This window comes from Oncorhynchus tshawytscha, linkage group LG10 (assembly GCF_018296145.1).
Source record: "Oncorhynchus tshawytscha isolate Ot180627B linkage group LG10, Otsh_v2.0, whole genome shotgun sequence".
Classification (NCBI taxonomy): Eukaryota; Metazoa; Chordata; class Actinopteri; order Salmoniformes; family Salmonidae; genus Oncorhynchus; species Oncorhynchus tshawytscha.
Window position 1 is genome coordinate 67,205,738 of NC_056438.1, and position 27,993 is coordinate 67,233,730.

Genomic DNA, 27,993 nt, shown 5'->3' on the forward strand with positions numbered 1-27,993 from the left:
CATCACCGCCTGGTATGGCAACTGCACTGCCCATAACTGCAGGGCCTCCAAATAACATCTACTAAACACGTGAATGTGACCAATAAAATTTGATTTGATTTGATGGAGGGGGCTGCTAAAATGTTTTTCGCAAGGTGGAGGGGGGAGTATGGATGTGGGTATGCAAGCCCACGAACCACTGTGGCTCCTCATGATGAGTGCCAGATATTTGTGGCCCCCACCCCCATCAAAGTTGCCCATCCCTGATTTAGAATGAGAAGATGTACCCACATAGATTGAAATAAAAAATGAAAAATGTATTGGATTTAAAAAATATGCCATGCCCAAAAGCCACTGTAACCTAACAATGACACACAAAACATCATTGTCACAACTGTCATCTCCACTGGCAAAATTCAAAATAATTTCTCGGAACACTTGACTGGGTTGAAAATTAACCAGGACATGCCCCTTACCGAAAAACTATCTTTTGGGTCTTGACCAAAGTAAAGTCCAAAGACAATCATTGTGTTTTGATGCATAACCAACTACACAACAGTTCAAAGACGGCAGATTTTCATTAGATATTTGACTGAACTGTCAACAAACACACATTTGAACTAAACCAAATCATGTTCATTTGTAGTAAAAATCTAAACCGTTGCAGACATTAATTTCATATTCCTACAATAAACATACAAACAAAATCACATTGACTGAAAATAACGAACTACTCTTCACAACTTCTGCATGGGCACAACTTCTACATTCTATTTGAATTGTTGATATAGGCCTACTGTATTTAGCAAGTATGTATGCAAGTTACACATATGATTATCAGTCAACAAATTTTAAAGGCTCATAATTAGTTTCTTCTTTTTTTTCTCCCAGGTGCTCCTTGAGGAACTCCTGCATTCGGAATAGGTTAATGTGGTAATCTCTAGTAGTTGCAGTTGAAAGAGGCTTTGGGATATTACCCATACACAGGTCCTTAACCCCCCAGCTGATCACACCCACCTAAGACAAAAATAAGTTGATTACAGACATTGTTATTTTAACGTGGCCAAGTTTAACTCCCAAAAACACATTCAAAGGAATAGTAGTACATCACAAATTGAGAGTTTGAACTAAAAAGGCCGTAAAACATCTAGAGAGGTCCAACATTTCAAGAGAAACCTAATTCTGCACATTTCACGAGAATGTCACCGGTGCAATTTCCTGTTTATCTTGATACAACCAGCACCATGCTGATAAAAGAAACATAGTATTTAAACGTGGAAGTATAGGTTATATAATGTACACTCACCTGAATCCGACGTTTTAGATTTTTCAGATACAGGGCGCCACCAGAGTCACCTTTAAATGCACACATACTGTACATGTAATACAATGTCATATAGCCTACCTGTATTTTCACACTGCCAGGTGAGACACCATACATGTAAATGACCATTCATAAAGGTTACACAGCTATGGGATGTGCTAGAAAATATAAAAATGACTGTATAAAAATTCAGAATTTTCCTGTAATACTGTGTTTAGTTTCCATAGTGATACATTTCCTTGATACATTGATTGAATGTACCTTTGCAGGCAATGTCCTCAACTTTGTCTTCTGTCCCTCCTGTACACAGGAAGTTCTTAGTCACAGCCTCCTTGTAGTTTGTAATGCCCTCAGCTTCCTCTGCATCCTTAATACAGCTCTCCCTCTGTGAAAAAGGAAGCGAGACTGTCAGAGTTCAGAGAACCCATCATTGTGGTATTCACTCCGTAACTCTTATTCTTATAGCCCATGGACGAATCAGATTGTGGAATTGTTTAACCTCTCTAGGGTAGGGGGCAGCATTCGGAATTTTGGATGAAAAGCATGCCCAAATTAAATGGCCTGCTACTCGGGCCCAGAAGATATGATATGCATATAACTGGTAGATTTGGATAGAAAACACTAACATTTACAAAACTGTTAAAATAGTGTCTGTGAGTATAACATAACTGATTTAGCAGGCGAAAACCTGAGAAAATCCATTCAGGAAGTCGTTTTTTGGGAGTTTTGTAGTTTTCTATTCAATGCCATTACAGTATCCATTGACTTCGGTCTCCATTTGCAGTTCCTATGGCTTCCACTAGATGTCAACAGTCTTTAGAAATCGTTTCAGGCTTGTATTCTTATAAATGAGGGAGTAAGACCAGTCTGAACGAGTGGACCCTAACGTGACGCATGTGCATTTCTTGTTTACATTTGGAGCGGGGTGGCAGGGTAGCCTAGTGGTTAGACCGTTGGACTAGTAACCGGAAGGTTGCAAGTTCAAACCCCCGAGCTGACAAGGTACAAATCTGTCATTCTGCCCCTGAACTGGCAGTTAACCCACTGTTCCTAGGCCGTCATTGAAAATAAGAATTTGTTCTTAACTTACTTGCCTAGTTAAATAAAAGGTAAATATTGATGACGTTATTGTCCGGTTGAAATATCATTTAGGCTAAAAAACCACCTGAGGATAGAATATAAACATTGTTTGACATGTTTTGATGAACTTTACGGATACATTTTAGATTTTTTTGTCTGATTGTTTTGACTGAGTGTGAGACTGTGGATTACTGAAGAAACCGCGCTAACAAAATGGAGGTTTCTGGATATAAAGAGACTTCATCGAACAAAAGGAACATTTATTGAGTAAATTAATGTCTTCTGATTACCACCATATGAAGATCATCAAAGGTAAGGGATTAATTTTCTCTCTATTTCTGAGTTTTGTAACACTTCTGCTTGTCTGGTTACTGTTTGTAATAATTTGTCAACTGGGCTATGTTCTGGGCTAGGTATGTTCTGGGCTAGGTATGCTTTCGCCGAAAAGCATTTTATAAATATGACACTGTGGTTGGTTTAACAAGAAGTTAATCTTTAAACCTATGTAAAATATGTTTTGTTTTCTGAATTTAAACAATGAGCATTTATGTAATTGAATTTGGCGCTCTGCAACCTCACTGGATGTTGGCCAGATGGGACGCTAGCGTCCCACAAACCCTAGAGAGGTTAAAGTGCTTTCAAGACTTACTACTACTTGTATTAGCAAGTAGACCATCCTCACAGGCAGATGCTTACAGCTTTATGAATAAAAAGTAACTACATGTATTTGGGTGAAAGTGTGTAAGCCTAGACACTGCATAAACATTGCTATGGCATGTTTGATTGAGTTCTTGCCTGCTCATGGCCATCTCAAAGCATGATTCTCTGCTGGCGAGAAGGTTTTCACACAAACATTCTCACCTTTTCTTTCAATTTGATTTGAACATCCTTCTCGTACATCTGACCCTTCCACTCAGACATGAATCTGGCAGGTACAGAATTCTGATTCAATAGGAATTCCTCTGGGCAAAGAAAGATCAACTACCATTAGATAGCATACTACCGTAAATGCACATTGAACATTAATAACGATAGCTAAACAACCGTACTTTCTGAGCATGTGCTGCTTTATGGACACAATTTTATACGTAGCTGCTGATCCCTCCACTGCTGCTTCCCCCTCTTTCCTGTTCCCCTCACCTCCCATGGCAATGATCTCTTTGTCTGCTGTAAAAACGTTGACATGTTGTACAAACTTCTTAGTCTGTTCTAACTATAAACGACCTTTGTTGATAAGAAACAACATGATTGACATGTTGCACAGAGGTGGAACAGTAGGCTACTCTGGCGAATTTCAATGATATGCTGTCCATCAAATAGTGCAGTGTTGCTTGGTCACTGAGAAGCGAACTAACAATTGTATGTTATTTATTGTTAAATCGCAGATTGTTCTGCCCCAATGCAATTTGCAGACAGGGCTGGGCTACATGTAGGCACTGTTAATCTGTTTACAAAAAAACCTGTAACTGTAATTGTTACGTTACCAGCAAAAACATTTTAATCAGATTACAGATACTTTTGAAAAAGTATATGATTACTTCTTGGATTACTTTAAAATTCAGAAAGCATTTTTGCGGGGAAAATATACATTATGCAACCTTTGTTTTCTCAATTAAATTAAATTCAGTGTTAAAATAAAGGTGCACTTTTAAGTTTGTTCCACCTGAAACCACTATGATGACACTGCAAATGCGTTTGATGAATCCTTTTTGTGTTCTTCTATTGCCTCTTTAGGGGAAAGTAATCCAAAAGTAACTGAAATTAATCAGATTACATTACTAGTTTGGGTAATCCAAAAGATACTGATTAGAATTTGTGTCAGGTAACTAGTAACTGTAACGGATTACATTAGAAAGTACAAACCCTGCATGTAGGCTAGTTTAGGTTGTTATGTAAGCAAAATGCATAGCAACAAGGCACACAACCCAAAGAAGGATTAAGGAGCCCCCAACACTGAGGAGATGACAGGGCTATAGTCAGCCTTGTCTCATGGTGGTAAGTTGGTGGTTGACGATATCCCTTTAGTGGTGCGGGGGCTGTGCTTTGGCAAAGTGGGTGGGGTTATATCCTGCCTGTTTGGCCCTGTCCGGGGTTAACGTCAGACAGGGCCACAGTGTCTCCCGACCCCTCCTGTCTCCTCCATTATTTATGCTGCAGTAGTTTATGTGTCAGGGGGATAGGGTCAGTCTGTTATATCTGGAGTATTTCTCCTATCTTATCCGGTGTCCCGTGTGAATTTAAGTATGCTCTCTCTTTCTCCCTCTTTCTTTCTTTCTCTCTCTCAGAGGACCTGAGCCCTAGGACCATGCCTCAGGACTACCTGGCCTGATGACTCCTTGCTGTCCCCAGTCCACCTGGCCATGCTGCTGCTCCAGTTTCAACTGTTCTGCCTGCGGCTATGGTACCCTGACCTGTTCACCAGACGTGCTACCTGTCCCAGACCTGCTGTTTTCTACTCTCTAGAGACAGCAGGAGTGGTAGAGATACTCTGAATGATCGGCTATGAAAAGCCAACTGACATTTACTCTTGAGGTGATGACCTGTTGCACCCTCGACAACCACTGTGATTATTATTATTTGACCCTGCTGGTCATCTATGAACATTTGAACATCTTGGCCATGTTCTGTTATAATCTCCACACAGCACAGCCAGAAGAGGACTGGCCACCCCTCATAGCCTGATTCCTCTAGGTTTCTTCCTAGGTTATGGCCTTTCTAGGGAGTTTTTCCTAGCCACCGTGCTTCTACACCTGCATTGCTTGCGGTTTGGGGTTTTAGGCTGGGTTTCTGTACAGCACTTTGTGACATCAGCTGATGTAAGAAGGGCTTCATAAATAAATTTGATTGTCCTAAAGCCACTCCTGCGTTGTCTTGGCTGTGTGCTCAGGGCTGTTGTCCTGTTGGGAGGTGAACCTTAACCCCAGTCTAAAGTCTGAGCGCTCATTCACATTTCCCTCGATCCTGACTAGTCTCCCAGTCCCTGCCGCTGAAAAACATCCCCACAGCATGATGCTGCTACCACCATGCTTCACCATAGGGATGGTGCCAGGTTTCCTCCAGAAGTGACACTTGGAATTCAGGCCAAAGAGTTCAGAGAATCTCCAATCAATGTTACTATTAATGTTGGATCGAGAAATTTGGATAGGATGGAAGAAATTATATAGTAAAACCGGCAAAAGAGGTAACGTAAACCAGGGAAAAAACGCAATATCGTCCCATGTGCCCAATAAAAAACATCACACAACCCTTCCCAAAGTAAAAACAAAAGTTAGACAATCCTCCCCTATTTTGGACCACCCCTGCCCCAAGTAAATTTCGATCCGTCTGGATATGTGAGCCTGCTTTTGCATGCCAATGCTGATGACTGGTCATTGGTCAACAATCAAGACCCCCAAGAATTTAAAGATGATAGGAAGGGTTAAAAACAGTGCGAGTAAAATGAGAAACAAGAAGTGAGGGGGAGGGTGAGCAGGAGCTATGTAAAGAAATGTGTGCATAAAGAAACACATGAGCAGAATGTTATACTATGGTTGTTTGTCTATGGGAAAGAGGCGTACTAAAGATCTATGGTGGACAATAATACGCATTGTGAACAATAAGATTTGGAAGACAAAAATACTTTTTGTCCCCTCAAACATTGTTTAAACAACTATAAACGGAATTAAAAAGAAGAAGCTGGCCAACAAGTTGTCCATTGACACTATTAAATATGTAAATCATGTTAAGTAGTCTAATAATGAACCCCATGTATTGACGTGAAAACAGATTTGTATTTATATGAATTAATCTATTTATTTAAAAAACAAAAAAGGAAAGAGGTGTCCTGTGGGGGTTGGATGGGACGGTTCAAAATGGTTGCGCAGCCTCTGCTTATTGATAATTGGCGCTATAAATAGTTTCTGCACATATTTTGTGTGCTTATGTTTGGGTAGTTATGACACACTTACATTCATTAGATAAATTCTGTCACTCACCTTGTGCCTTACAGGTTGTTGATGTATGGAGACCTGACGCACGGATGGAGGATATAGTACAAGGAATACAGATGGGCCTGCAAAATACAGCTACATTTCTCAGTGTCCTCTGTCCTCATAAACCATGACATATTTTGGGTTTGCCATGTCCTGACTTACCTGATATATTTAGACATTTGGACATCACTACTCAACTTCAAGAGTGCCACATCGTAGTCATAAAACTCTGAAACCCCTTTGTCCTTCTTCTTAATGACATCATAATCTGGATGAATTATAGGTTTCTGCTCCAACGTCATTTCTGAATCAACAGACAAATATGATCTTATTAGTCAGGTGTTTGCCTCACAAAGGACCATGTGATGAAATCAAGGCATCAGAGAATAAGCTACAATTGAATTGAAATGCATTACAATGAATTATCAAATCAAATCTAATTTTATTTGTCACATGCGCAGAATACAACAACCTTACCGTGAAATGCTTACTTACAAGCCCTTAACCAACAATGCAGTTCAAGAAATAGAGTTATAAAATATTTTTTACAAAGCTATTCATCAAAAAGTAACACAAGAAATGTACATAACAATAACGAGGCTATATACAGGAAATACCGGTACCGAGTCAATATGTGGGGGTACAGGTTAGTCGAGGTAATTTGTAAAGTGACTATGCATAGATAATAAACAGAGAGTAGTAGCAGTGTAAAAACAAATTGGGGAGGGGGGAGGGGATCAATGTAAATAGTCCGGGTGGCCATTTGATTAGTTGATCAGCAGTCTTCTGGCTTGGGGGTGAAAGCTGTTAAGGAGCCTTTTGGTCCTAGACTTGGCGCTCTGGTACCACTTGCCGTGTGGTAGCATAGAGAAATGTCTATGACTTGGGTGACTGGAGTCTTTGACAATTTTTGGGGCCTTCCTCTGACACCGCCTAGTATATAGGTCCTGAATGTCAGGAAACTTGGCCCAGTGATGTACTGGGTCATACTACCCTCTGTTACGCCTTACGGTCAGATGCCGAGCAGTTGCCATACCTGGCGGTGATGCAGCTGGTCAGGATGCTCTGATGGTGCAGCTGTAGAACGTTTTGAGGGTCTGGGGACCTATGCCAAATCGTTTCAGTCTTCTGAGGGGAAAAAGGTGTTGTTGTGCCCTCTTTACAACTGTCTTGGTGTGTTTGGACCATGATAGTTTGTTGGTGATGTGGACACCAAGTACCTTGAAACTCTCGAGCTGCTCCACTATAGCCCGTCGATTATGGGGGCCTGTTCGGCCCCTCCTTTGCCTGTAGTCCACAATCAGCTCCTTTCTCTTGCTCACATTGAGAGACAGGTTGTTGTCCTGGCACCAGGTCTCTGACCTCCTCCCAATAAAGACTGTCTCGTTGTTGTCGGTGATCAGGCCTACCACTGTTGTGTCGTCAGCAAACTTAATGATGGTGTTGGAGTCGTGCTTGGCCACACAGTCGTGGGTGATCAGGGAGTACAGGAGGGGACTAAGCACGCACCACTGAGGGGCCCCATCTGCCAGGATCAGCCTGGCAGATGTGTTGTTGCCTACCCTTACCCCCTGGGGAGGCATGTCAGGAAGTCTATGATCCAGTTGCAGAGGGAGGTGTTTAGTCCCAGGGTCCTTAGATTAGTAATAAGCTTTGAGGGCACTATGGTGTTGAACGCTGAGCTGTAGTCAATGAAAATAATTCTCACATAGGCGTTCCTTTTGTCCAGGTGGGAAAGGGCAGTGTGGAGTGTGATTGAGACTCTGTCATCTGTGGATCTGTTGGTGCCATATGCGACTTGGAGTGGGTCTAGGGTTTCTGGCATGATGGTGTTGATGTGAGCCATGACCAGCCATTCAAAGCACTACAGACGTGAGTGCTTCACAGGGGGTAATAATTTAGGCAGGTTACCTTCGCTTTCTTGGGCACATGGACGATGGTCTGTTTAAAACATGTAGGTATTACAGACGCTGCCAGGGAGAGGTTGAAAATATCAGTTTAGACACTTGCCAGTTGGTCCACGCATACTTTGAGTACAGGTCCAGGTAATCCGTCTGGCACCACAGTTTTGTGAATGTTGACTTGTTTATGGGGTCTTGCTCACATCGGCTACGGAGAGCGTGATCACACAGTCGTCCAGAACAGCTGGTGCTCTCATGCATGCTTCAGTGTTGCTTGCCTCAAAGCGAGCATAAAAGGCATTTAGCTCATCTGGTAGGCTTGCGTCACTGGGCAGCTCGTGGCTGGGTTTTCCTTTGTAGTCCGTAATAGTTCTCAAGCCCTGCCACATCCGGCGAGCGTCAAAGCCATTCAATCTCAGTCCTGTTCTGACGCTTGGCCTGTTTGACGGTTCACCTGACGGCATAGCAGGATTTCTTGTAAGCGTCCGGAAGCGGCAGCTCTAGCCTTTAGCTCAGTGCGGATGTTGCCTGTAATCCATGGCTTCTGGTTGGGAAATGTACGTATGATCACTGTGGGGACAACGTCGTCAATGCACTTATTGATGAAGCCGGTGACTGAGGTGGTATACTCCTCAATGCCATTGGATGAATCCCGGAACATATTCCAGCCTGCGCTAAAAAAACAGTCCTGTAGCGTAGCACCCGTGTCATCTGACAACTTCCATATTGAGCGAGTCACTTATACTTCCTGCTTTAGTTTTTGTAAGCAGGAATCTGGAGGATAGAATTATGGTCACATTTGCCTTAATGGGGGGGCGAGGGAAATCTTTGTATGCATCTCTGTGTTTGGAGTAAAGGTGGTCTAGAGTTTTTCTTCCTCTGGTTGCATATGTGATATGCTGGTAAAACGGATTTAAATTTGCCTGCATTAAAGTCCCCGGCCACTAGGAGCGCCGCTTCTGGATGAGCATTTTCTTATCTGCTTATGGCCTTATACAGTTCGTTGAGTGCGGTCTTTGCGCCAGCATCGGTTGTGGTGGTAAATAGACAGCTACGAATAATATAATATAATATAAACTCTCTTGGTAGATAGTGTGGTCTACAGCTTATCATGAGGTATTCTACCTCAGGTATGCAATACCTCAAAACGTCTTTAATATTAGACATCGCGCACCAGCAGTTATTGACCAACAGAAACTTACACTCCCGCCCCCATCGTCTTACCAGACGTAGCTGCTCTGTCCTGCCGAAACACAGAGAAAGCAGCCAGCTCCATATTATCCGCATCGTCGTTCAGCCAAGTATCAGTGAAACATAAGATATTACAGTTTTTAATGTCCCGTTGGTAGGATAGTCAATGGTAGATCGTCCAGTTGGTTTTCCAATGATTGCACGTTGGCCAATAAATTTAGAGGGTAGTGGTGGTTTACCTACTCATCTGCAAATTCTTACAAGGCCCGCCCTCCTCCCCCTTTTCTCTGTCTTTTCTTCTTGCTGATGATGCAGATTTGGTCCTTGTCTCGACAAAGCAGTATATCCTCCGCGTCCGACTCATTAAAGAAAAGGTATTCGTCCAGTTTGAGGAGAGTAACCGCTGTACTGATGTCCAGAAGCTCTTTTCGGTCATAAGAGATGGCAGCAACAACATTATGTACAAAATGAGTTTACAGCAATGCGGGGAAAAAACATAGCAGTTGGTTAGGAGCCTGTAAAACGGCAGCCCTCCCCTCCGGCACCATTATTGAATTGTACATTGTACACATTGCCCAGAGAAGTTCAGAGAAGCACAGTACCTTCCTGGTCGAAGACCTTCACTTTAATCATATCTATCTGCTTATCCCTGAAACAGTGAGCAGCTGTAAGGACAAATCTAGGCGTAACAAGGGCACCCATGCAAGAGCTATGCTCATTTCTGACCTGAATGGAAGAAGGAGAAATAGATAAATACTGTAGCATGCCTACACAGTAGCCGTATAGTAGTTCCTCTTTCATGTAAAATGTTTCTCTAAGATCTATTTGTTATTAATTGACTCACCAAGACAGAGATTGTGACTACCCAAGGGTATTCTTGCCGTTTGGATGTAGTGGAATCATCACCATCACGGTCCCAGGATAGACCACACAGGTCTACACTGTTACTCTCATCTATAGAGAAGCAGAGAGAGAAAAAACACACCTATGATCCTGTACACCAAGGTGCACAGATTAAATCTGTACACACTACATATACACCCATGCAATCCTACACTGACCTATAATCATCTTGAACAAGGATGTCAGTTTGGTGTCATCTCTTAGTTTGTAGAAATGCTTTTCTGAACTCTTCTTCGACACCAACTTGTTGATTTCCTCCTCGTTAATTTCTGCCCCCACACCGAAAACATAAATATCTGAAAGAAAAGTGACAGACAGCTTATGATATCTACGACACGTGTCCTTCGCCTCTTATTTCCTGTGTGTTGATCTTTTTAAAACATTTCTCCTTGAGTTTAAGTATTCACATTGGTTGAGGTCCTGCCCGACTACATTGTACCCAGCAAACAGGGGATGTCCTAAGGACATTTGGCCATGTTCCCATGAGGTCCGTGGGGCGACGCACAATTGGCCAAGCGTCGTCCGGGTTAGGGAGGGTTTGGCCGGTAGGGATATCCTTGTCTCATCGCGCACCAGCAACTCCTGTGGCGGGCCGGGCAGAGTGCACGCTAACCAAGGTCGCCAGGTACACAGTGTTTCCTCCGACACATTGGTGCGGCTAGCTTCCGGGTTGGATGCGCGCTGTGTTAAGAAGCAGTGCGGTTTGGTTGGGTTGTTTCGGAGGACGCATGGCTTTCGACCTTCGTCTCTCCCGAGCCCGTACGGGAGTTGTAGCAATGAGACAAGATAGTAATTACTAACAATTGGATAGCACGAAATTGGGGAGAAAGGGGTAAAAATTAAATTAAATTAAAAAAGTTTTAAAAAAAGAATGTTACAATAATAATTAGCTAACATAATGTGCCATTGGAACAAAGGATTGATGGTTGCTGATAATGGGCATTTGTTCGCCTATGTAGATATTCCATAAAAAATTAGCTGTTTCCAGCTACAATAGTCATTTATAGTCTTTTGGTGTTTTTCAGAGTCAGTAGAAAGGCCTCTTTGGTGTACTAAGTTTTCATAACTGTGACTTTAATTGCCTACCGTGCAGAGGGGTCAAATACTTATTTCCCTCATTAAAATGCAAATCCATTTATAACATTTTTGACATGCGTTGTTCTGGATTTTGTTTTTGTTATTCTGTTTCTCACTGTTCAAATAAACCTACAATTAAAATGATAGACTGGTCATTTCTTTGTCAGTGGGCAAACGTACAAAATCAGCAGGGGATCAAATACTTTTTTCCCTCACTGTAAATGAAATTGACTAAGGCCCTTCTCCCCCGATTGCTCAGTTTGGCCAGGCGGCCAGATCTAGGAAGTATCTTGGTGGTTCCAAACGTCTTTCATTTAAGAATGACTGAGGCCACTGTGTTCTTGGTAACATTTTTCGGTACCCTTCCGCAGATCTGTGCCTCGACGCAGTCCTGTCTCAGAGCTCTACGGACAATTCCTTCGAACTCATGGCTTGGTTTTTGCTCTGACATGCACTGTCAACTAACTGTGGTACCTTATCAGTGGTGTAAAGTACTTAACCTCTCTGCGCACGGAACCTGCTAGCGGGCTGAAATTCCACAACATACGGTGATCGCTACATAAATAGTCATATCAAACATTCATGAAAATACAAGTGTCCCACATGTATCGAAAACCTAGAATCTTGCTAATCCAACTGCGTTGTCAGATCTTTAAAAGGATTTACTGCGAAAGAATACGATGCGATTATCTGAGCATAGAGCCCCATAAAAAACAACAATTTCAACCAGCACAGGCGTAACATATTCACAAACTGCATTAAAATAAATTGTTTACCTTTGACGGTCTTTGTTTGCAATTCCAATGCTCATTGTTACACAATGAATGATCTTTTGTTTGATAAAATCCGTTTTTATTGCCTAACACGAAACATTTTGTGAACCGCTTGTGTTGTGAATTCCGTCTCATTCCATTTTCGACGACACATTCCAGGTAAATAACCCACACAGAACGTGACTTTTCCAGTCATGTTTGGTTTCACTGCAATCAACTGGTTTGTTTGTAACACAATCAAACTTGATGGACCATTTCCCGGGATGTATTGACTGAAAGAAACTGATTTGAAGACAACAAGTCATGACATCATTGTGCACCAATGATTTGACCACTGTTTCGTTGATTGACTGTCTTTTAACCCAATGACCACTGATCGTCTTGAAATCTAGCTGGGTAGATAGCCAATGAGCTGAGGTAAACGGCAATAGGTCATGTTTATGTGTTGCAAGACCAACCCATGTAGTAAGCTCCAGCGTAAAGAGAGTCATTTGCTATTGAAGTTTCATACCGGAAGGAGAAACACATATTACGCACTGCAATGTTTGGTAAACGCACAGATTCAGCTGTTTATATATCAATCAGTATGGCGACTAAGTCAGGGAAAGCTAAATCTAAGTCTAGATATACAGATGTACACACAATTTTAGAATAAATTGATTGGAAAGTGAGACAGAGATTGTTGTAGAACGATTCATTTAGCGATTGTGGAGGAATATTTTTTAAACCGGAGAGGACATCGTTTTGGACTGGTAAGTTCTTATTATGCTAATGCCCTTGTTTGAAATTAATAATATAAAATATTATTTGTGATTTTTATTTTATTTTAGAAGCAATATATAAACATGTAATGTCATGAAATGTGAGATGCGTGTGTCTGCCGCCCCAGCCCAACCCACAAGAAATAGCCTATTTGAGGCTGTTGAGGGGAGGGCAGGCCCACATCAATGGCCAAAGTGAAATGGAGACAGTAGATACAGCTGGTCTGTTGTAATATAATAAAGACAGTAGATCTAGCTGGTCTGTCATAATATAATAGAGACAGTAGATCTAGCTGAAATGTCATAATATAAAAGAGACAGATCTAGCAGGTCATAATAATATATTCAACCTTATGTTCCCCCTGTACTCTATATATATATATATGTTTATTATACCTGTTATTATACCAGGGCTCATATGTGAAACTATTCTAACTGAACATTTTCTTTCACAGTGACAGTGACTCCGAATGGCAGCCCCCAGGGCCAAGCTTTCCATCCCCCACTGAAGCTGGTTCATCCAGCTCCTGCCACAAGTGGTGTTCATCTGCCCAAATGTATTTCTGCAGGCATGGATGTGCCTCAGGGCCAAAAGGGCAGAGCATGGAGGCGTCAGTGTTCTTTGCAAAATTAAGTCCCCCATCACCTGCGCCACATGCTTGGTGACCCTCTGCTTTACAGCAGAAAGAGACTGCTATGGCACCTGGCATCAGCAGCACAATATTATGTAGAACTTTGGCAAAGTGGGTGGGGTTATATCCTTTCTGTTTGGCCCTGTCCGGGGGTCTCATCGGATGGGGCCACAGTGTCTCCTGACCCCTCCTGCCTCCAGTATTTATGCTGCAGTAGTTTATGTGTCAGGGGGGTTAGGGTCAGTTTGTTATATCTGGAGTACTTCTTCTGTCTTATCCGGTGTCCTGTGTGAATTTAAGAATGCTCTCTCTAGTTCTCTCTTTCTCTCTCTCGGAGGACCTGAGCCCTAGGACCATGCGTCAGGACTACCTGGCATGATGACTCCTTGCTGTCCCCAGTCCACCTGGCCTTGCTGCTGTTCCAGTTTCAACTGTTCTGGCTGCGGCTATGGAACCCTAAACTGTTCATTTTTACTCGAGGTGCTGTCCTGTTGCACCCTCTACAACCACTGTGATCTCCACCCGGCACAGCCAGAAGAGGACTGGCCACCCCTCATAGCCTGGTTCCTCTCTAGGTTTCTTCCTAGGTTTTTGCCTTTCTAGGGAGTTTTTCCTAGCCACCGTGCTTCTACACCTGCATTGCTTGCTGTTTGGGGTTTTAGGCTGGGGCTATATAAAAATATTTGATTTGATAGAGGACTGAGGGTCTTCCAAATATTGAAAGTGTGTAAATAGTTACCCATGTTATTTTGTAAATGTATATATATATATTTTTTCATATATTTTTGAATCAATCGTTTTTTTTACCCATTTTTTTTTTTTTTTTTTTTTTTTGGGGGTGTGTTAGAATACCATTTTGGTATTTTGTATATAGTTATTTGTTTCGAAATGTATACCTTCACAAATTTGGCCACTTGGGTACATTTGGGCTACTTGTGTGGGACACCTGGGTGATTTCATGATAAATGTCATGTAGCACACTCATTTTGGAAGTTATCATTCTGACACTTTGCACAAGTACTGCTGCCCTCTTATATTATTCACTGAAATTGTCCCCATCATCCTATCTGAATGTTTGTTTTATCTTGTTCATTTTAAAGATGATACAAAAATAAAAATAAAAAAACATATGTTTTTTTTCATTCTTTTATCTAAACCAGATCTATTGTGTTATATTCTCCTACATATTCAATTCACATTTACACAAACTTTAGAGTGTTTTCTTTCAAATGGTACCAAGAATATGCATATCCTTGGTTCTGTGCCTGAGCTACAGGCTGTTAGATTTGGGTATGTCTTCAGGCGGAAATTGCACAAAGTAGGGGGGTAGCTGTAAGAGGTTTTAAGTAAAATACTTTAAAGTACTACTTAAGTAGTTTTTTGGGGGGTATCTGTATTTTACTTTACTATTTATATTTCTGACAACTTTCACATTTACTCCACTGCATTACTAAAGAAAATAATGTACTTTTTACTCCATACATCTTCCCTGACACACAAAAGTACACATTACATTTTGAATGCTTAGGTAAACAGGAAAATGGTCTCTTAAAGAGAAAATCCATGGTCAACCCTACTGCCTCTGATCTAGCAGACACACTAAACACAAATGTTTTGTTTGTAAATCATGTCCGAGTGTTGGTGTGCCCCTGATTATCTGTAAATGTTTAAAAAAACAAGAAAACGTGCTGTCTGGTTTGCTTAATATAAGTTATTTGAAATTATTTAGATACTTAAGTATATTTTAGCAATTACATTTACTTTTGATACTTAAGCATATATATATTTTTTAATACTTAACTTTTACTCAAGTAGTATTTTACTGGGTGACTTTAATTTATACTTGAGTCATTTTTAATTAAGGTATCTTTACTTTTACTCAAGTATGACAATTGGGTTGTTTTTCCACCACTGGACCTCTCTTCCGGCGCCGAGAGAGATGGCCGCCTCGCTTCGCGTTCCTAGGAAACTATGCAGTTTTTTGTTTTTTTATGTGTTATTTTTTACATTGGTACCCCAGGTCATCTTAGGTTTCATTACATACAGTCGGGAAGAACTACTGAATATAAGAGCAACGTCAACTCACCATCAGTACGACCAAGAATATGACTTTCGCGAAGCGGATCCTGTGTTCTGCTTTTCACCCAGGACAACGGAATGGATCCCAGCTGGGGATTTTAACAAGGCTAATCTGAAAACAAGACTCCCTAAATTGTATCAGCATATCGATTGCGCAACCAGGGCTGGTAAAACCTTGGATCATTGCTATTCTAACTTCCGCGACGCATATAACGCCCTCCCCCGCCCTCCTTTCGGAAAAGCTGACCACGACTCCATTTTGTTGCTCCCTGCCTACAGACAGAAGCTAAAACAAGAAGCTCCCGTGCTGAGGATTTGTTCAGGTCTGTTCAACGCTGGTCCGAACAATCTGATTCCATGCTCCAAGACTTCCACGCTCCAAGACTGCTTCCATCACGTGGACTGGGATATGTTTCGTATTGCGTCAAACAACAACATTGACGAATACGCTGATTCGGTGAGCGAGTTCATTAGAACGTGCGTTGAAGATGTCGTTCCCATAGCAACGATTAAAACATTCCCAAACCAGAAACCGTGGATTGATGGCAGCATTCGCGTGAAACTGAAAGCCCGAACCACTGCTTTTAATCAGGGCAAGGTGACCGGAAACATGACCGAATACAAACAGTGTAGCTATTCCCTCCGCAAGGCAATCAAACAAGCTAAGCGTCAGTATAGAGACAAAGTAGAATCGCAATTCAACGGCTCAGAAACAAGAGGTATGTGGCAGGGTCTACAGTCAATCATGGATTACAAAAAGAAAACCAGCTCAGTCACGGACCAGGATGTCTTGCTCCCAGGCAGACTAAATAACTTTTTTGCCCGCTTTGAGGACAATACAGTGCCACTGACATGGCCTGCAACCAAAACATGCGGACTCTCCTTCACTGCAGCCGAGGTGAGTAAAACATTTAAACGTGTTAACCCTCGCAAGGCTGCAGGCCCAGACGGCATCCCCAGCCGCTCCCTCAGAGCATGCGCAGACCAGCTGGCTGGTGTGTTTACGGACATATTCAATCAATCCCTATCCCAGTCTGCTGTTCCCACATGCTTCAAGAGGGCCACCATTGTTCCTGTTCCCAAGAAAGCTAAGGTAACTGAGCTAAACGACTACCGCCCCGTAGCACTCATCATGAAGTGCTTGAGAGACTAGTCAAGGACCATATCACCTCCACCCTACCTGACACCCTAGACCCACTCCAATTTGCTTACCGCCCAAATAGGTCCACAGACGATGCAATCTCAACCACACTGCACACTGCCCTAACCCATCTGGACAAGAGGAATACCTATGTGAGAATGCTGTTCATCGACTACAGCTCAGCATTTAACACCATAGTACCCTCCAAACTCGTCATCAAGCTCGAGACCCTGGGTCTCGACCCCGCCCTGTGCAACTAGGTACTGGACTTCCTGACGGGCCGCCCCCTGGTGGTGAGGGTAGGTAACAACATCCCCACCTCGCTGATGCTCAACACTGGGGCCCCACAAGGGTGCGTTCTGAGCCCTCTCCTGTACTCCCTGTTCACCCACGACTGCGTGGCCACGCACGCCTCCAACTCAATCATCAAGTTTGCGGACAACAAAACAGTGGTAGGCTTGATTACCATTATGGGGTATTGTAGACTGCTGAAAAAAATAATTTAATTTAAGAATAAGGTTGTAACAAAATATGGAAAAAATCAAGGTGTCTGAATACTTTCCGAAGGCACTGTACTTCCATTCAACTGGTACCAGGGGACTTTAAGACAAGCCTTGTGAGGCCTGTGGGTGTCTTAGAGCAAAACAACCGACACGTTCGTGAGAGTCTCAACTTTGCTCACATTACAATACAGACAGAAGTTAGCAAATCGGCTGTACCGACTTCAGACGAGTAGCTTGTGGTGGTCGTAGGCGAACACGGAGAACACCATCGTGTTCGTGAGAGTCCCGATACAGATTTTGTGAGAACACCGATTTTTGGGATGACTCATAGTCTGACAAACACCCTCTTTCTCTGTCACCTTTCACAGCAGACGCAGAAGTGTGACATAGGTGGATGCGGTGGATTGAGACGCATGCAATGCAGATAACTATCTTAAACTGACATATTTTTATGGGGATTGTTTTATTGTGCTAATTAGATTTCTGCGGGGGCGCGGACATCGACCTTAAAGCACGGTGAAGTGATTCATTTCACTTTGGATGATGTATAAATACACCCAGTCACTACAAAGACAAAAGGTGTCCTTCCTAATTCAGTTGCTGGAGAGGCAGGAAATTGCTTAGGGATTTCACCATGGGAGTGAGAGAGTTTAATGGCTGTGATAGGAGAAAATTGAGGATGGATTTACAACATTGTAGTTATTCCACAACACTAATCTAACTGAGAATGAAAAGGAAGCCTGTGCAGGTTAAAAAATATTCCAAAACATGCATCCTGTTTGCAACAAGGCATTAAAGTAATAGTGCAAATAATGTGGCAAAGCAATTAACTTTCTGTCCTGAAAGCAAAGTGTTATGTTTAGGGAAAATCCAATACAACACATTACTGAGTACCACTCTCCATATTTTCAAGCATAGTGGTGGCTGCATCATGTGATGGGTATGCTTGTAATCATTAAGGACTGAGGTGTTTTTCAAGATAAAAAATATATATATGGAGCTAAACGCTGGAAAAATTCTAGAGGGAAATCGGGTTCCGTCCGCTTTCCAGCAGACACTGGGAGATGAATTCAGCTTTCAGCAGGCCAATAGCCTAAAGCCCAAGCCCACATCTACACTGGAGTTGCTTACCAAGAAGACAGGGAATGTTTGAGTTAGTTTTGTTCGAGTTACAGTTTTGACTTAAATCTGCTTGAAAATCTATGGCAAGACCTGAAAATACAACAACAACCAATTTGACAGAGCTTGAAGAATTTTGAAAAGAATAATGGGTTAATTTTGCACAATCCAGGTGTGGAAAGATTGACCCAGAAAGTCTCACAGCTGTAATTGCAGCCAAAGGTGATTCTAATATGTATTGAATCAGGGTGTTGTATACTTATCCAATCAAGATACACTCTTATTATTTTTCATGACAAGAGTATTTTGTGTAGATTGTTGACCAAAAAATGACAATTCAATCCATAGATAATCCAACTTTGTAACAACAACAAAATGTGGAAAAAGTCAAGCGGTGTGAATACTTTCTGAAGGCACCGTAACAATGGTTTTGCTTGTTTGGCTTTGCTTGTTTGAAAGACAAAATCGTTCGATCAAGAACTGGGTCAAGTGGGCGGGCCTACATAAGGTGAATAGAGCACATTTATAACAAGAGTGTTCAGCAGTTAATCTTACCCAGATATGTCTGCCAGTCTTCGCCATGTATTCCTTCCATCAGGTTCCTAATCCTGATAACAGTGGGCTCTGCACTTCCCCCCATGTTAGTCTTTCCTGCAGGAATGGCGAGGATTAAATACATTAAATCTACCTTGAATTGTATTATACATTCACACATGCAGTACCAGTCAAAAATGTGGACACACCTACTCATTCAAGGGTTTTTCTTTATTTTTACCCTTTTCTACATTGTAAATTAATAGTGAAGACATCAAAACTATAAAACACATATGGAATTATGCAGAAATCATAAAGTGTTAAATCAAAATATATTTTATATTTGAGATTCTTCAAAGCAGCCACCATTTGCCTTGATAGCAGCTTTGCACACTCTTGGCATTCTCTCAACCAGCTTCACCTGGAATGCTTTTCCAACAGTCTTGAAGGAGTTCCCACATATGCTGAGCACTTGTTGGTTTATTTTCCTTCACTCTGCGGTCCAACTCATCCCAAACAATCTCAATTGGGTTGAGGTCGGGTGATTGGAGGCCAAGTCATCTGATATAGCACTCTATCACTCTCCTTCTTGGTCAAATACCCCTTACAGCAATTACACCTGGAGGTGTGTTGGCTCATTGTTGAAAAAACAAATGATAAGAAGTCTCTTCTTAATGGTGTCCTTTAGTAGTGGTTTCTTTGCAGCAATTCGAGCATGGAGGCCTGATTCACACAGTATCCTCTGAACAGTTGATGTTGAGATGTGTCTGTTACTTGAACTCTGTGAAGAATTTATTTGGGCTGCAATTTCTGAGGCTGGAAACCCTAATGAACTTATCCTCCGCAGTAGAGGTAACTCTGGGTCTTCTTTTCCTGTGGCGGTCCTCATGAGAGACAGTTTCATCATAGCGTTTGACGGTTTTTGCGACTGCACTTGAAGAAACTTTCAAAGTTCTTGAAATTTTCCGTATTGACTGACCATGTCTTAAAGTAATGATGGACTCTTGTTTCTCTTGCTTATTTGAGCTGTTCTTGCCATAATATGGACTTGGTATTTTACCAAATAGGGCTATCTTCTGTATACCACCCTTACCTTGTCACAACACAACTGATTGGCTCAAACACATTAACAAGGAAATAACTTCCACAAATGAACTTTTAACAAGGCACACCTGTTAATAAAAATGCATTCCAGGTGACTACATCATGAAGCTGGTTGAAAGAAGGCCAAGAGTGTGCAAAGCTGTCATTAAGGCAAAGGGTGGCTACTTTGAAGAATCTGAAATATAAAATATATTTTGATTTGGTTAACACTTGTTTGGTTACTACATGATTCCATATGTGTTATTTCATAGTTTTGATGTCCTCACTATAATTCTACGATGTAGAAAATAATAAAAAATAAAAAGTCTTGAATGAGTAGGTGTGTCCAAACTTTTGACTGGTACAGTGCACACACACACACACACACACACACACACACACACACACACACACACACACACACACACACACACACACACACACACACACACACACACACACACACACACACACACACACACACACACACCTGTACACACACACACACCACACACACCTGTACACACACACACACACACACACACATTTGTTTTACTTTCCTTGTGGGGACCAATCAATTGAGCCCCATTCAAAATCCTATTTTCCTTAACCCTAAACCTAACCCCAAACAATTAACAACTTACCCTAAGTGTAACCCTAAACCTAACCCCAAACAATTAACAACTTACCCTAAGTGTAACCCTAAACCCCAAACAATTAACAACTTACCCTAAGTGTAACCGTAAACCCCAAACAATTAACAACTTACCCTAAGTGTAACCCTAAACCTAACCCCAAACAATTAACAACTTACCCTAAGTGTAACCCTAAACCTAACCCCAAACAATTAACAACTTACCCTAAGTGTAACCCTAAACCTAACCCCAAACAATTAACAACTTACCCTAAGTGTAACCCTAAACCCCAAACAATTAACAACTTACCCTAAGTGTAACCCTAAACCCCAAACAATTAACAACTTACCCTAAGTGTAACCCTAAACCTAACCCCAAACAATTAACAACTTACCCTAAGTGTAACCCTAAACCTAACCCCAAATAATTAACAACTTACCCTAAGTGTAACCCTAAACCTAACCCCAAACAATTAACAACTTACCCTAAGTGTAACCCTAAACCTAACCCCAAACAATTAACAACTTACCCTAAGTGTAACCCTAAACCCCAAACAATTAACAACTTACCCTAAGTGTAACCCTAAACCCCAAACAATTAACAACTTACCCTAAGTGTAACCCTAAACCTAACCCCAAACAATTAACAACTTACCCTAAGTGTAACCCTAAACCCCAAACAATTAACAACTTACCCTAAGTGTAACCCTAAACCCCAAACAATTAACAACTTAGCCTAAGTGTAACCCTAAACCTAACCCCAAACAATTAACAACTTACCCTAAGTGTAACAACTTACCCTAAGTGTAACCCTAAACCCCAAACAATTAACAACTTAGCCTAAGTGTAACCCTAAACCTAACCCCAAACAATTAACAACTTACCCTAAGTGTAACCCTAAACCCCAAACAATTAACAACTTACCCTAAGTGTAACCCTAAACAATTAACAACTTACCCTAAGTGTAACCCTAAACCTAACCCCAAACAATTAACAACTTACCCTAAGTGTAACCCTAAACCCCAAACAATTAACAACTTACCCTAAGTGTAACCCTAAACCCCAAACAATTAACAACTTACCCTAAGTGTAACCCTAAACCCCAAACAATTAACAACTTACCCTAAGTGTAACCCTAAACCTAACCCCAAACGATTAACAACTTACCCTAAGTGTAACCCTAAACCCCAAACAATTAACAACTTACCCTAAGTGTAACCCTAAACCTAACACCTAAGCCTAAAATATCATGTTTTCTTGTGGGGACCGGGAAATGTCCCCACTAACTGTGAGGACTTATGTTCCCCACAAGGATAGTAAAACCAAATACACACACACAACAACATTACCATCTGTAAACATAATAATGGCCTGCTGTGTATCTTCAAGCTCATTTCGTTCCTTAAAGACAGCCATCTTTTCAAGGATTTTTTTAAATACCCTTGAGAGGTTACTTCCAGTACCATTTAATTTACCTGTTGAAGGAGGAAATCTTACTCTGAGATCTATGCATTGCCACTAACATGTTTGCCAGTCAGACACAAAAGAAAAAAAACAATAATACATCATTTATTTACATACTGTAGATTGTGATGGTCAAATAATAAAAACCGTGTTCTTACCATAGGTGACATTATTTAAATTCTGTAAAACCATGTCTGAGTGTGAGGAAGGAGAGAAGATATCAACAATCTCATTGACCTCAGAAGCAAAGGTCAGAATTCCGTACCTCGGGATGACTTCAAAAAAAGATATCTGCCCAGTCAAAAATGTAGAGGAGGAAGTGTGAGAGAGAAAAGAAACACAACCAAAGCATAACAAAACAAAAGTTTCTTGATATCAAAACACATAACTGACCATTTGTACTGCAATAGTGTTACTTGAAAGAAAAGTATTGCACGCATGACTAAGTCGCTTTGGATAAAAGCATCTGCTAAATGGCATATATTATTATATATTACTAAGGGCCCTAATCAGACTTGAGATAAGTAGACTTAACATGGACATAAGTCAATAAAACATGGACTCAAGTCAACATTTTATTACTTAAATCCATGTTAAGTAAACTTACCTCAAGTCTGAATAGGGCCCTAAATGTAGTGTAAAGATTGTACAACAGATCTGAGCTGTCCGTTTGTCTTAATACTAGTAATACTGTACCTGGTTGATGAGGGCTTTAACACAGTCTTTGGCCACAGTAAACTTATCTCTGCTTATGCTCCCTGAATTATCCAGAGCAATGTAGATGTGGAGCTTGCCTCCCTGCCTCATCTGGATGGACCTTTGTACTTGCTGCCCATCAGCTGTATGACAATATTCAATTTGCATGGTTCAGATTTAAAAGCAAAACAAATGTAGCACGGGGTGTATAAAACAAAACAAAAAGAGGAACAATGTCGTTCACTACATATGGGTCTTGGCAACTCACTATTGTCATCCAGGCCAGATAGTGCCAGACGATTCTCGAGGGATGTAGAGAAGTACTTGGACACCTCCTCTGGGGTGTCGTAGTAGTTTTTACCTGTAAAATGTAAATGTTCAAACTCTACGTATCTAGTTTAGCTGCTTCTAACTGCATATGTGTATTATGTGTTACATGGGTTTATTGACAATGTGAGGGATGGGTTTATGGTTCCTCACTGTAACAGACAGGCTCAGTTCCTGACCAGTCTCCACCCTCCAGGCATATCCTCTCCTTCGATCCCAGCAGCATCAGTCCTAAAGAACATTGATAGATCACCCGGTCACCTATATCAAGCATATTTCCATTGCGCTTGGCCCCCGGGGGAACGCCAGGGTCACGGCAATGTCCAGCTAGGGTGTGGGATAAGGTGGAGTAAGATAAGGAAACAATGGACAATGGAATTACCTTTACATACAAAAACTTTACCTTTAGAAAACACATTATTCCAATAGACTAACGCTCTGTGCCATTTGGAACACAGACAACTCTACATGTGACATGCATACGTCCCCTATGTCTTCCAGTCCTCATGACCTAATCAACCCTTAAAGGCCCGATGCAGCCATTTTTATCTCATTACAAAGACATTTCTCTGTAAGAAATAAGTACCTTACTGTGATTGTTTTCAATTGAAATGGTCAAAATTAAACTAAAATAGCTTCTTAGCAAAGAGCAATTTCTGTCTGGGAGTGGTCTGAGTGGGGAGGGGAAAACTAAAAATGTGTTGTTATTGGCAGAGAGGTTTGGAACTCTCTTTCTTATTGGTCTATTAAGTAATTTACCACATGGTGATGTCACCATGGAAGGCCAAAACTCCATCCCACCAAAACAGGCAGAAATATCAGGTGGTTTTGTCAATCAACAATTACATTAAAAGGGCATCATCATCATTTTCACAATTTCAGTGTTATTCCAACATAATAGTGTGGAAATATACATAAAATACAGGAAAATGTTTTTGACTGCACAGGGCCTTTCAGGATCTCTGGGGGTTGGTAAAGGGATTTGTAAGAGGTTGGACCAAAGAGATCTTTTCACTTACAGCCATGATCACAGATAGGCGTGTCACCACTCCACTTCCCATTACTCTGGCAGACTCTGGAGGCGGAGCCGGCGAAAGCGTAACCATCATGGCATTCATAAGTGGTCTGGGCCCCAACAACATACTGCAATAGGACAGGAGACACCTCACCATTTCTCAGCTCACTGGGATCAGGGCATGTCATGACTGTTGTGAGCGAGATAGAGGGAGAATATTAGTGAATATTCGTAATTTGTAAAAAATTTAACTAGGAAAGTCAGTTAAAAACAAATTCTGATTTACAATGATGGCCTACCAAAAGGCCCCCTGAAGGGGACGGGGGCTGGGATTAAAAATAAAAGAAATAAAAATGTAGGACAAAACACACATCACGACAAGAGAGACAATACTACATAAAGAGAGACCTAAGACAACAACAACAACAGCATGGCAACAACAGCATGGCAGCAACAGCATGGCAGCAACACATGACAACACAGTATGGTAGCAACACAACATGGCAGCAACAAAAAAACAGGGTACAAACATTATTGGGCACAGACAACAGCACAAAGGGCAAGAAGGTAGAGACAACAAAATATCACGCAAGGCAGCCACAACTGTCAGTAAGAGTGTCCATGATTGAGTCTTTGAATTAAGAGATTGAGATAAACCTGTCCAGTTTGAGGGTTTGTTGCAGCTCGTTCCAGTCGCTAGCAGCAACTAACTGAAAAGAGGAGCAACCCAGGGATGTGTGCGCTTTGGGGACCATTAACAGAACGTGACTGGCAGAACGGGTGTTGTTTGTGGAGGATGAGGGCTGCAGTAGATATCTCAGATAGGGGGGAGTGAGGCCTAAGAGGGTTGTGGAGGATGAGGGCTGCAGTAGATATCTCAGATAGGGGGGAGTGAGGCCTAAGAGGGTTGTGGAGGATGAGGGCTGCAGTAGATATCTCAGATAGGGGGGAGTGAGGCCTAAGAGGGTTTTATAAATAGGCATCAAACAGTGGGTCTTACAGTTTACAGAAGAGTAAAGAAGAAGAGTATAGAGTCCAGCGATGTGTCCTATAAGGAGCATTGGTGGCAAATCTGACGGCCGAATGGTAAAGAACATCTAGCCGCACGATCTAGCCAATCTATAAATTACGTCTCCGTAATCTAGCATGGGTAGGATGGACTTCTGAATCATGGTTAGTTTGGTACCTGGGGTGAAAAAGGAGTGATTACGATAGATGAAACCAAGTCTAAATTTAACTTTAGCCTGCAGCTTTGATATGTGCTGAGAGAAGGACAGTGTACCGTCTAGCCATACTCCCAAGTACTTGTATGAGGTGACTCCCTCAAGCTCTAAACCCTCAGGAGGTAGTAATCACACCTGTGGGGAGAGAGGCAGTCCTCTTACCAAACCACATGACCTTTGTTTTGGAGGTGTTCAGACAAGGGTTAAGGGAAGAGAAAGCTTGTTGCACACCAAGAAAGCTTTGTTGTAGAGCATTTAACACAAAATCTGGGGAGGGGCCAGCTGAGTATAAGACTAGCATCTGCATATAAATGGATGAGAGAGCTTCCTACTGCCTGAGCTATGTTGTTGATGTGAGATAGCAGATGTTCTGACTTTATACACTGCACTCTTTGAGAGAGATAGTTAACAAACCAGGCCAAAGACCCCTCAGAGACACCAATACTCCTTAGCCAACCCACAAGAATGGAATGGTCTACCGTATCAAAAGCTTTGGCCAAGTCAATAAAAATAGCAGCAGAACATTGCTTAGAACCAAGGGCAATGGTGACATCATTGAGGACCTTTAAGGTTGCAGTGACACATCCTTAACCTGAAGGGAAACCAGATTGCATACCAAAGAGAATACTATAGACATCAAGAAATTCAGTCAATTGATAATTGTTTTTAAAACACTTTTGATAAACAGGGCAAAATAGAAATAGGCATATAACAGTTACGATCAGCTTTATCTATCTCTTTAAATAAAGGACGAACCGTGGCTGCCGTCCAAGCAATGGAAACCTCCCTAGAGAGGAGAGACAGGTTAAAAAAGGTCAGAGATAGGATTGGCGATTATATGGGCAGCAACCGTAAAGAAGGAAGGGTCTAAACCATCTAGTCCAGATGTTTTTTGGGGTCAAGTTTAAGGAGCTCCTTTAGCACCTTGGACTCAGTGATCGCTTGCAGGGAGAAACTTTGTTGCGGGGCAGGGGGAAAAGAGGGAGGAGCATCGGGGCTAGTCACATTAGAAGGGGTGGGAGATGAGGAAATGTTGGATGGGCAAGGAGGCATGGCTAAGTCCAATAGAAATCCTGACTTAATGAAGTGGTGATTAAAATGCTCAGCCATGTGCTTCTTGTCAGTAACAACTACCTAATCAACTTTATTTGGTACATAAATGTTATTCCGTCTGTATAGTATGATATATAATGTTACATTAGGGCAGCATTCCCCAAACTTGGTCCTGGGGATCCCAAGGGGTGCACATTTGTTTTTTTTCCCTAGCACTGCACAGCCGATTAAAACAATGAAAAATTAATGATAGAATCTGCACCCCTTGAGGTCCTCGGGACCGAGTTTGGAAAACCTGGGTTAGGGGAAGGATTAGCTAAATTGTTAGTTGTCCCCAACAAGACTCGAACATGCAATCTTTGGATTGCTAGACAGTCGCAGTACATTATTTCTGTCTTAATTAACCATACCATTGTTGCATTTGTAAACCGAGCATAACATACTTATTGGAGGTACAAACATTTGATTTGAAAATGTAAAACGTCTGTCCAGTGAGTCGTCTGATTTTAATGTGTCTTCTGTTGCATAAAAACCAGTCAGTGACCTTTTAGGTTTAAATCAATGTGAGCATGTCTGATTGGACTTTATCATGTTTTGCCTCAGACAGGCTTGGAAGCTACTACACGCTTTCAGAGAGGAGGGAAGGCCATTCCATTTCTTTGTTGCTTTGAATGACAAGGCAGATTGGGCAAGGGTGGTGGACCTTTTCAGGGGTGGAGGTGCTACGTTGTGTGTTATCTTGAACAGCAGAAAGATCTGAGTACAGAATTAAGTTTTCCAAATTGAACATCAATTCACCATACTCACCCCTGCACTCACTGCCTTGTCGACTGGGGCTTGGGGACCAGCGATTATGGCCCAGGCATCTGTGCATAAGTTTGGGGTAAGGGTAATAACCATCAGGACAGTGGTACAAAAGTTCACTGCCCACATTTGATCCATTTGAGAGACTGTACTCCCCTCCTCGAATGGACATGCCATCAGTACTGCAGACAGAAACTCCAGACGAGACTACTGAGAGAGAGAGAGAGAGAGAGAGAGAGAGAGAGAGAGAGAGAGAGAGAGAGAGAGAGAGAGAGACATGAGGGTGTGTGCTTGAGTAATTGGCAGAAGTTTGCAATATAGTTTGAACATAACATTATAGGTACAGCATAAAGACACGTATCTATGGCTCTGTACAGGTCTGAGGCAAAGCAGGGTTCAGGTAAAAACAACTGTCACTCTTGCCTTTACTAATAGTCATATACACACTATTGCTCAATTTTATTTTCTATCAAAGTATGATTATATTGCTCAACACCTTAAGGAGTAAGACAGCCTAACATAAATACAAACATATACCAAGGACTTACCAGTGCTGACAATGCAGAGAATTAAGGAGTATATCAAAGTCAACATTTCAGGTCTCATCCCTGTGTCTTAAGAGTTGCAGTAGTTGAGACAAGGTTTAGAGTTGAGCATTTGGGAATGTGCGTTGTTTGTTGGCATAAATATAGAGCCTGAGGTTGTATGCTGAGAATCAAAAAGGTA

At 41.7% G+C, this 27,993-nt stretch overlaps 1 protein-coding gene across 4 annotated transcripts; it reads right to left on the bottom strand.

Annotated features, from left to right (window-relative positions):
• Nucleotides 1-275: 275 nt before the first annotated feature.
• Nucleotides 276-27,981, bottom strand: LOC112260753 (complement factor B). Of its 4 annotated transcripts, none has more exons than XM_024436077.2 (18): nucleotides 27,816-27,981; nucleotides 27,271-27,474; nucleotides 24,192-24,377; nucleotides 23,326-23,499; nucleotides 23,114-23,206; nucleotides 22,846-22,988; nucleotides 22,308-22,440; nucleotides 22,035-22,160; nucleotides 18,990-19,085; nucleotides 10,508-10,645; nucleotides 10,291-10,400; nucleotides 10,049-10,172; nucleotides 6,517-6,658; nucleotides 6,358-6,434; nucleotides 3,245-3,345; nucleotides 1,565-1,688; nucleotides 1,286-1,335; nucleotides 276-996 (listed from the first exon to the last, which is right to left on the bottom strand). In XM_024436077.2, exons 1-18 carry the CDS (start codon nucleotides 27,871-27,873, stop codon nucleotides 817-819), a joined length of 2,259 nt encoding a protein of 752 aa, XP_024291845.1. In that variant the 5' UTR covers nucleotides 27,874-27,981; the 3' UTR covers nucleotides 276-816. The 4 variants fall into 4 exon arrangements, with proteins under 4 accessions (XP_024291845.1, XP_024291844.1, XP_024291846.1 ...); XM_024436076.2 differs by having other exon boundaries at nucleotides 27,271-27,477; XM_024436078.2 differs by lacking the exon at nucleotides 22,035-22,160 and having other exon boundaries at nucleotides 27,271-27,477.
• Nucleotides 27,982-27,993: the final 12 nt, after the last annotated feature.

What these genes read in the sequence shown, in the direction of transcription:
- LOC112260753 (XM_024436076.2), bottom strand. Translation starts at nt 27,873, where the DNA reads ATGAGACCTGAAATGTTGACTTTGATATACTCCTTAATTCTCTGCATT. An exon ending in TCTCTGCATTGTCAGCACTG is followed by an intron (nt 27,478 to 27,815) that starts GTAAGTCCTTGG and finishes TCTCTCTCTCAG; the next exon opens with TAGTCTCGTCTGGAGTTTCT. An exon ending in CAAATGTCTAAATATATCAG is followed by an intron (nt 6,435 to 6,516) that starts GTAAGTCAGGAC and finishes TGTATTTTGCAG; the next exon opens with GCCCATCTGTATTCCTTGTA.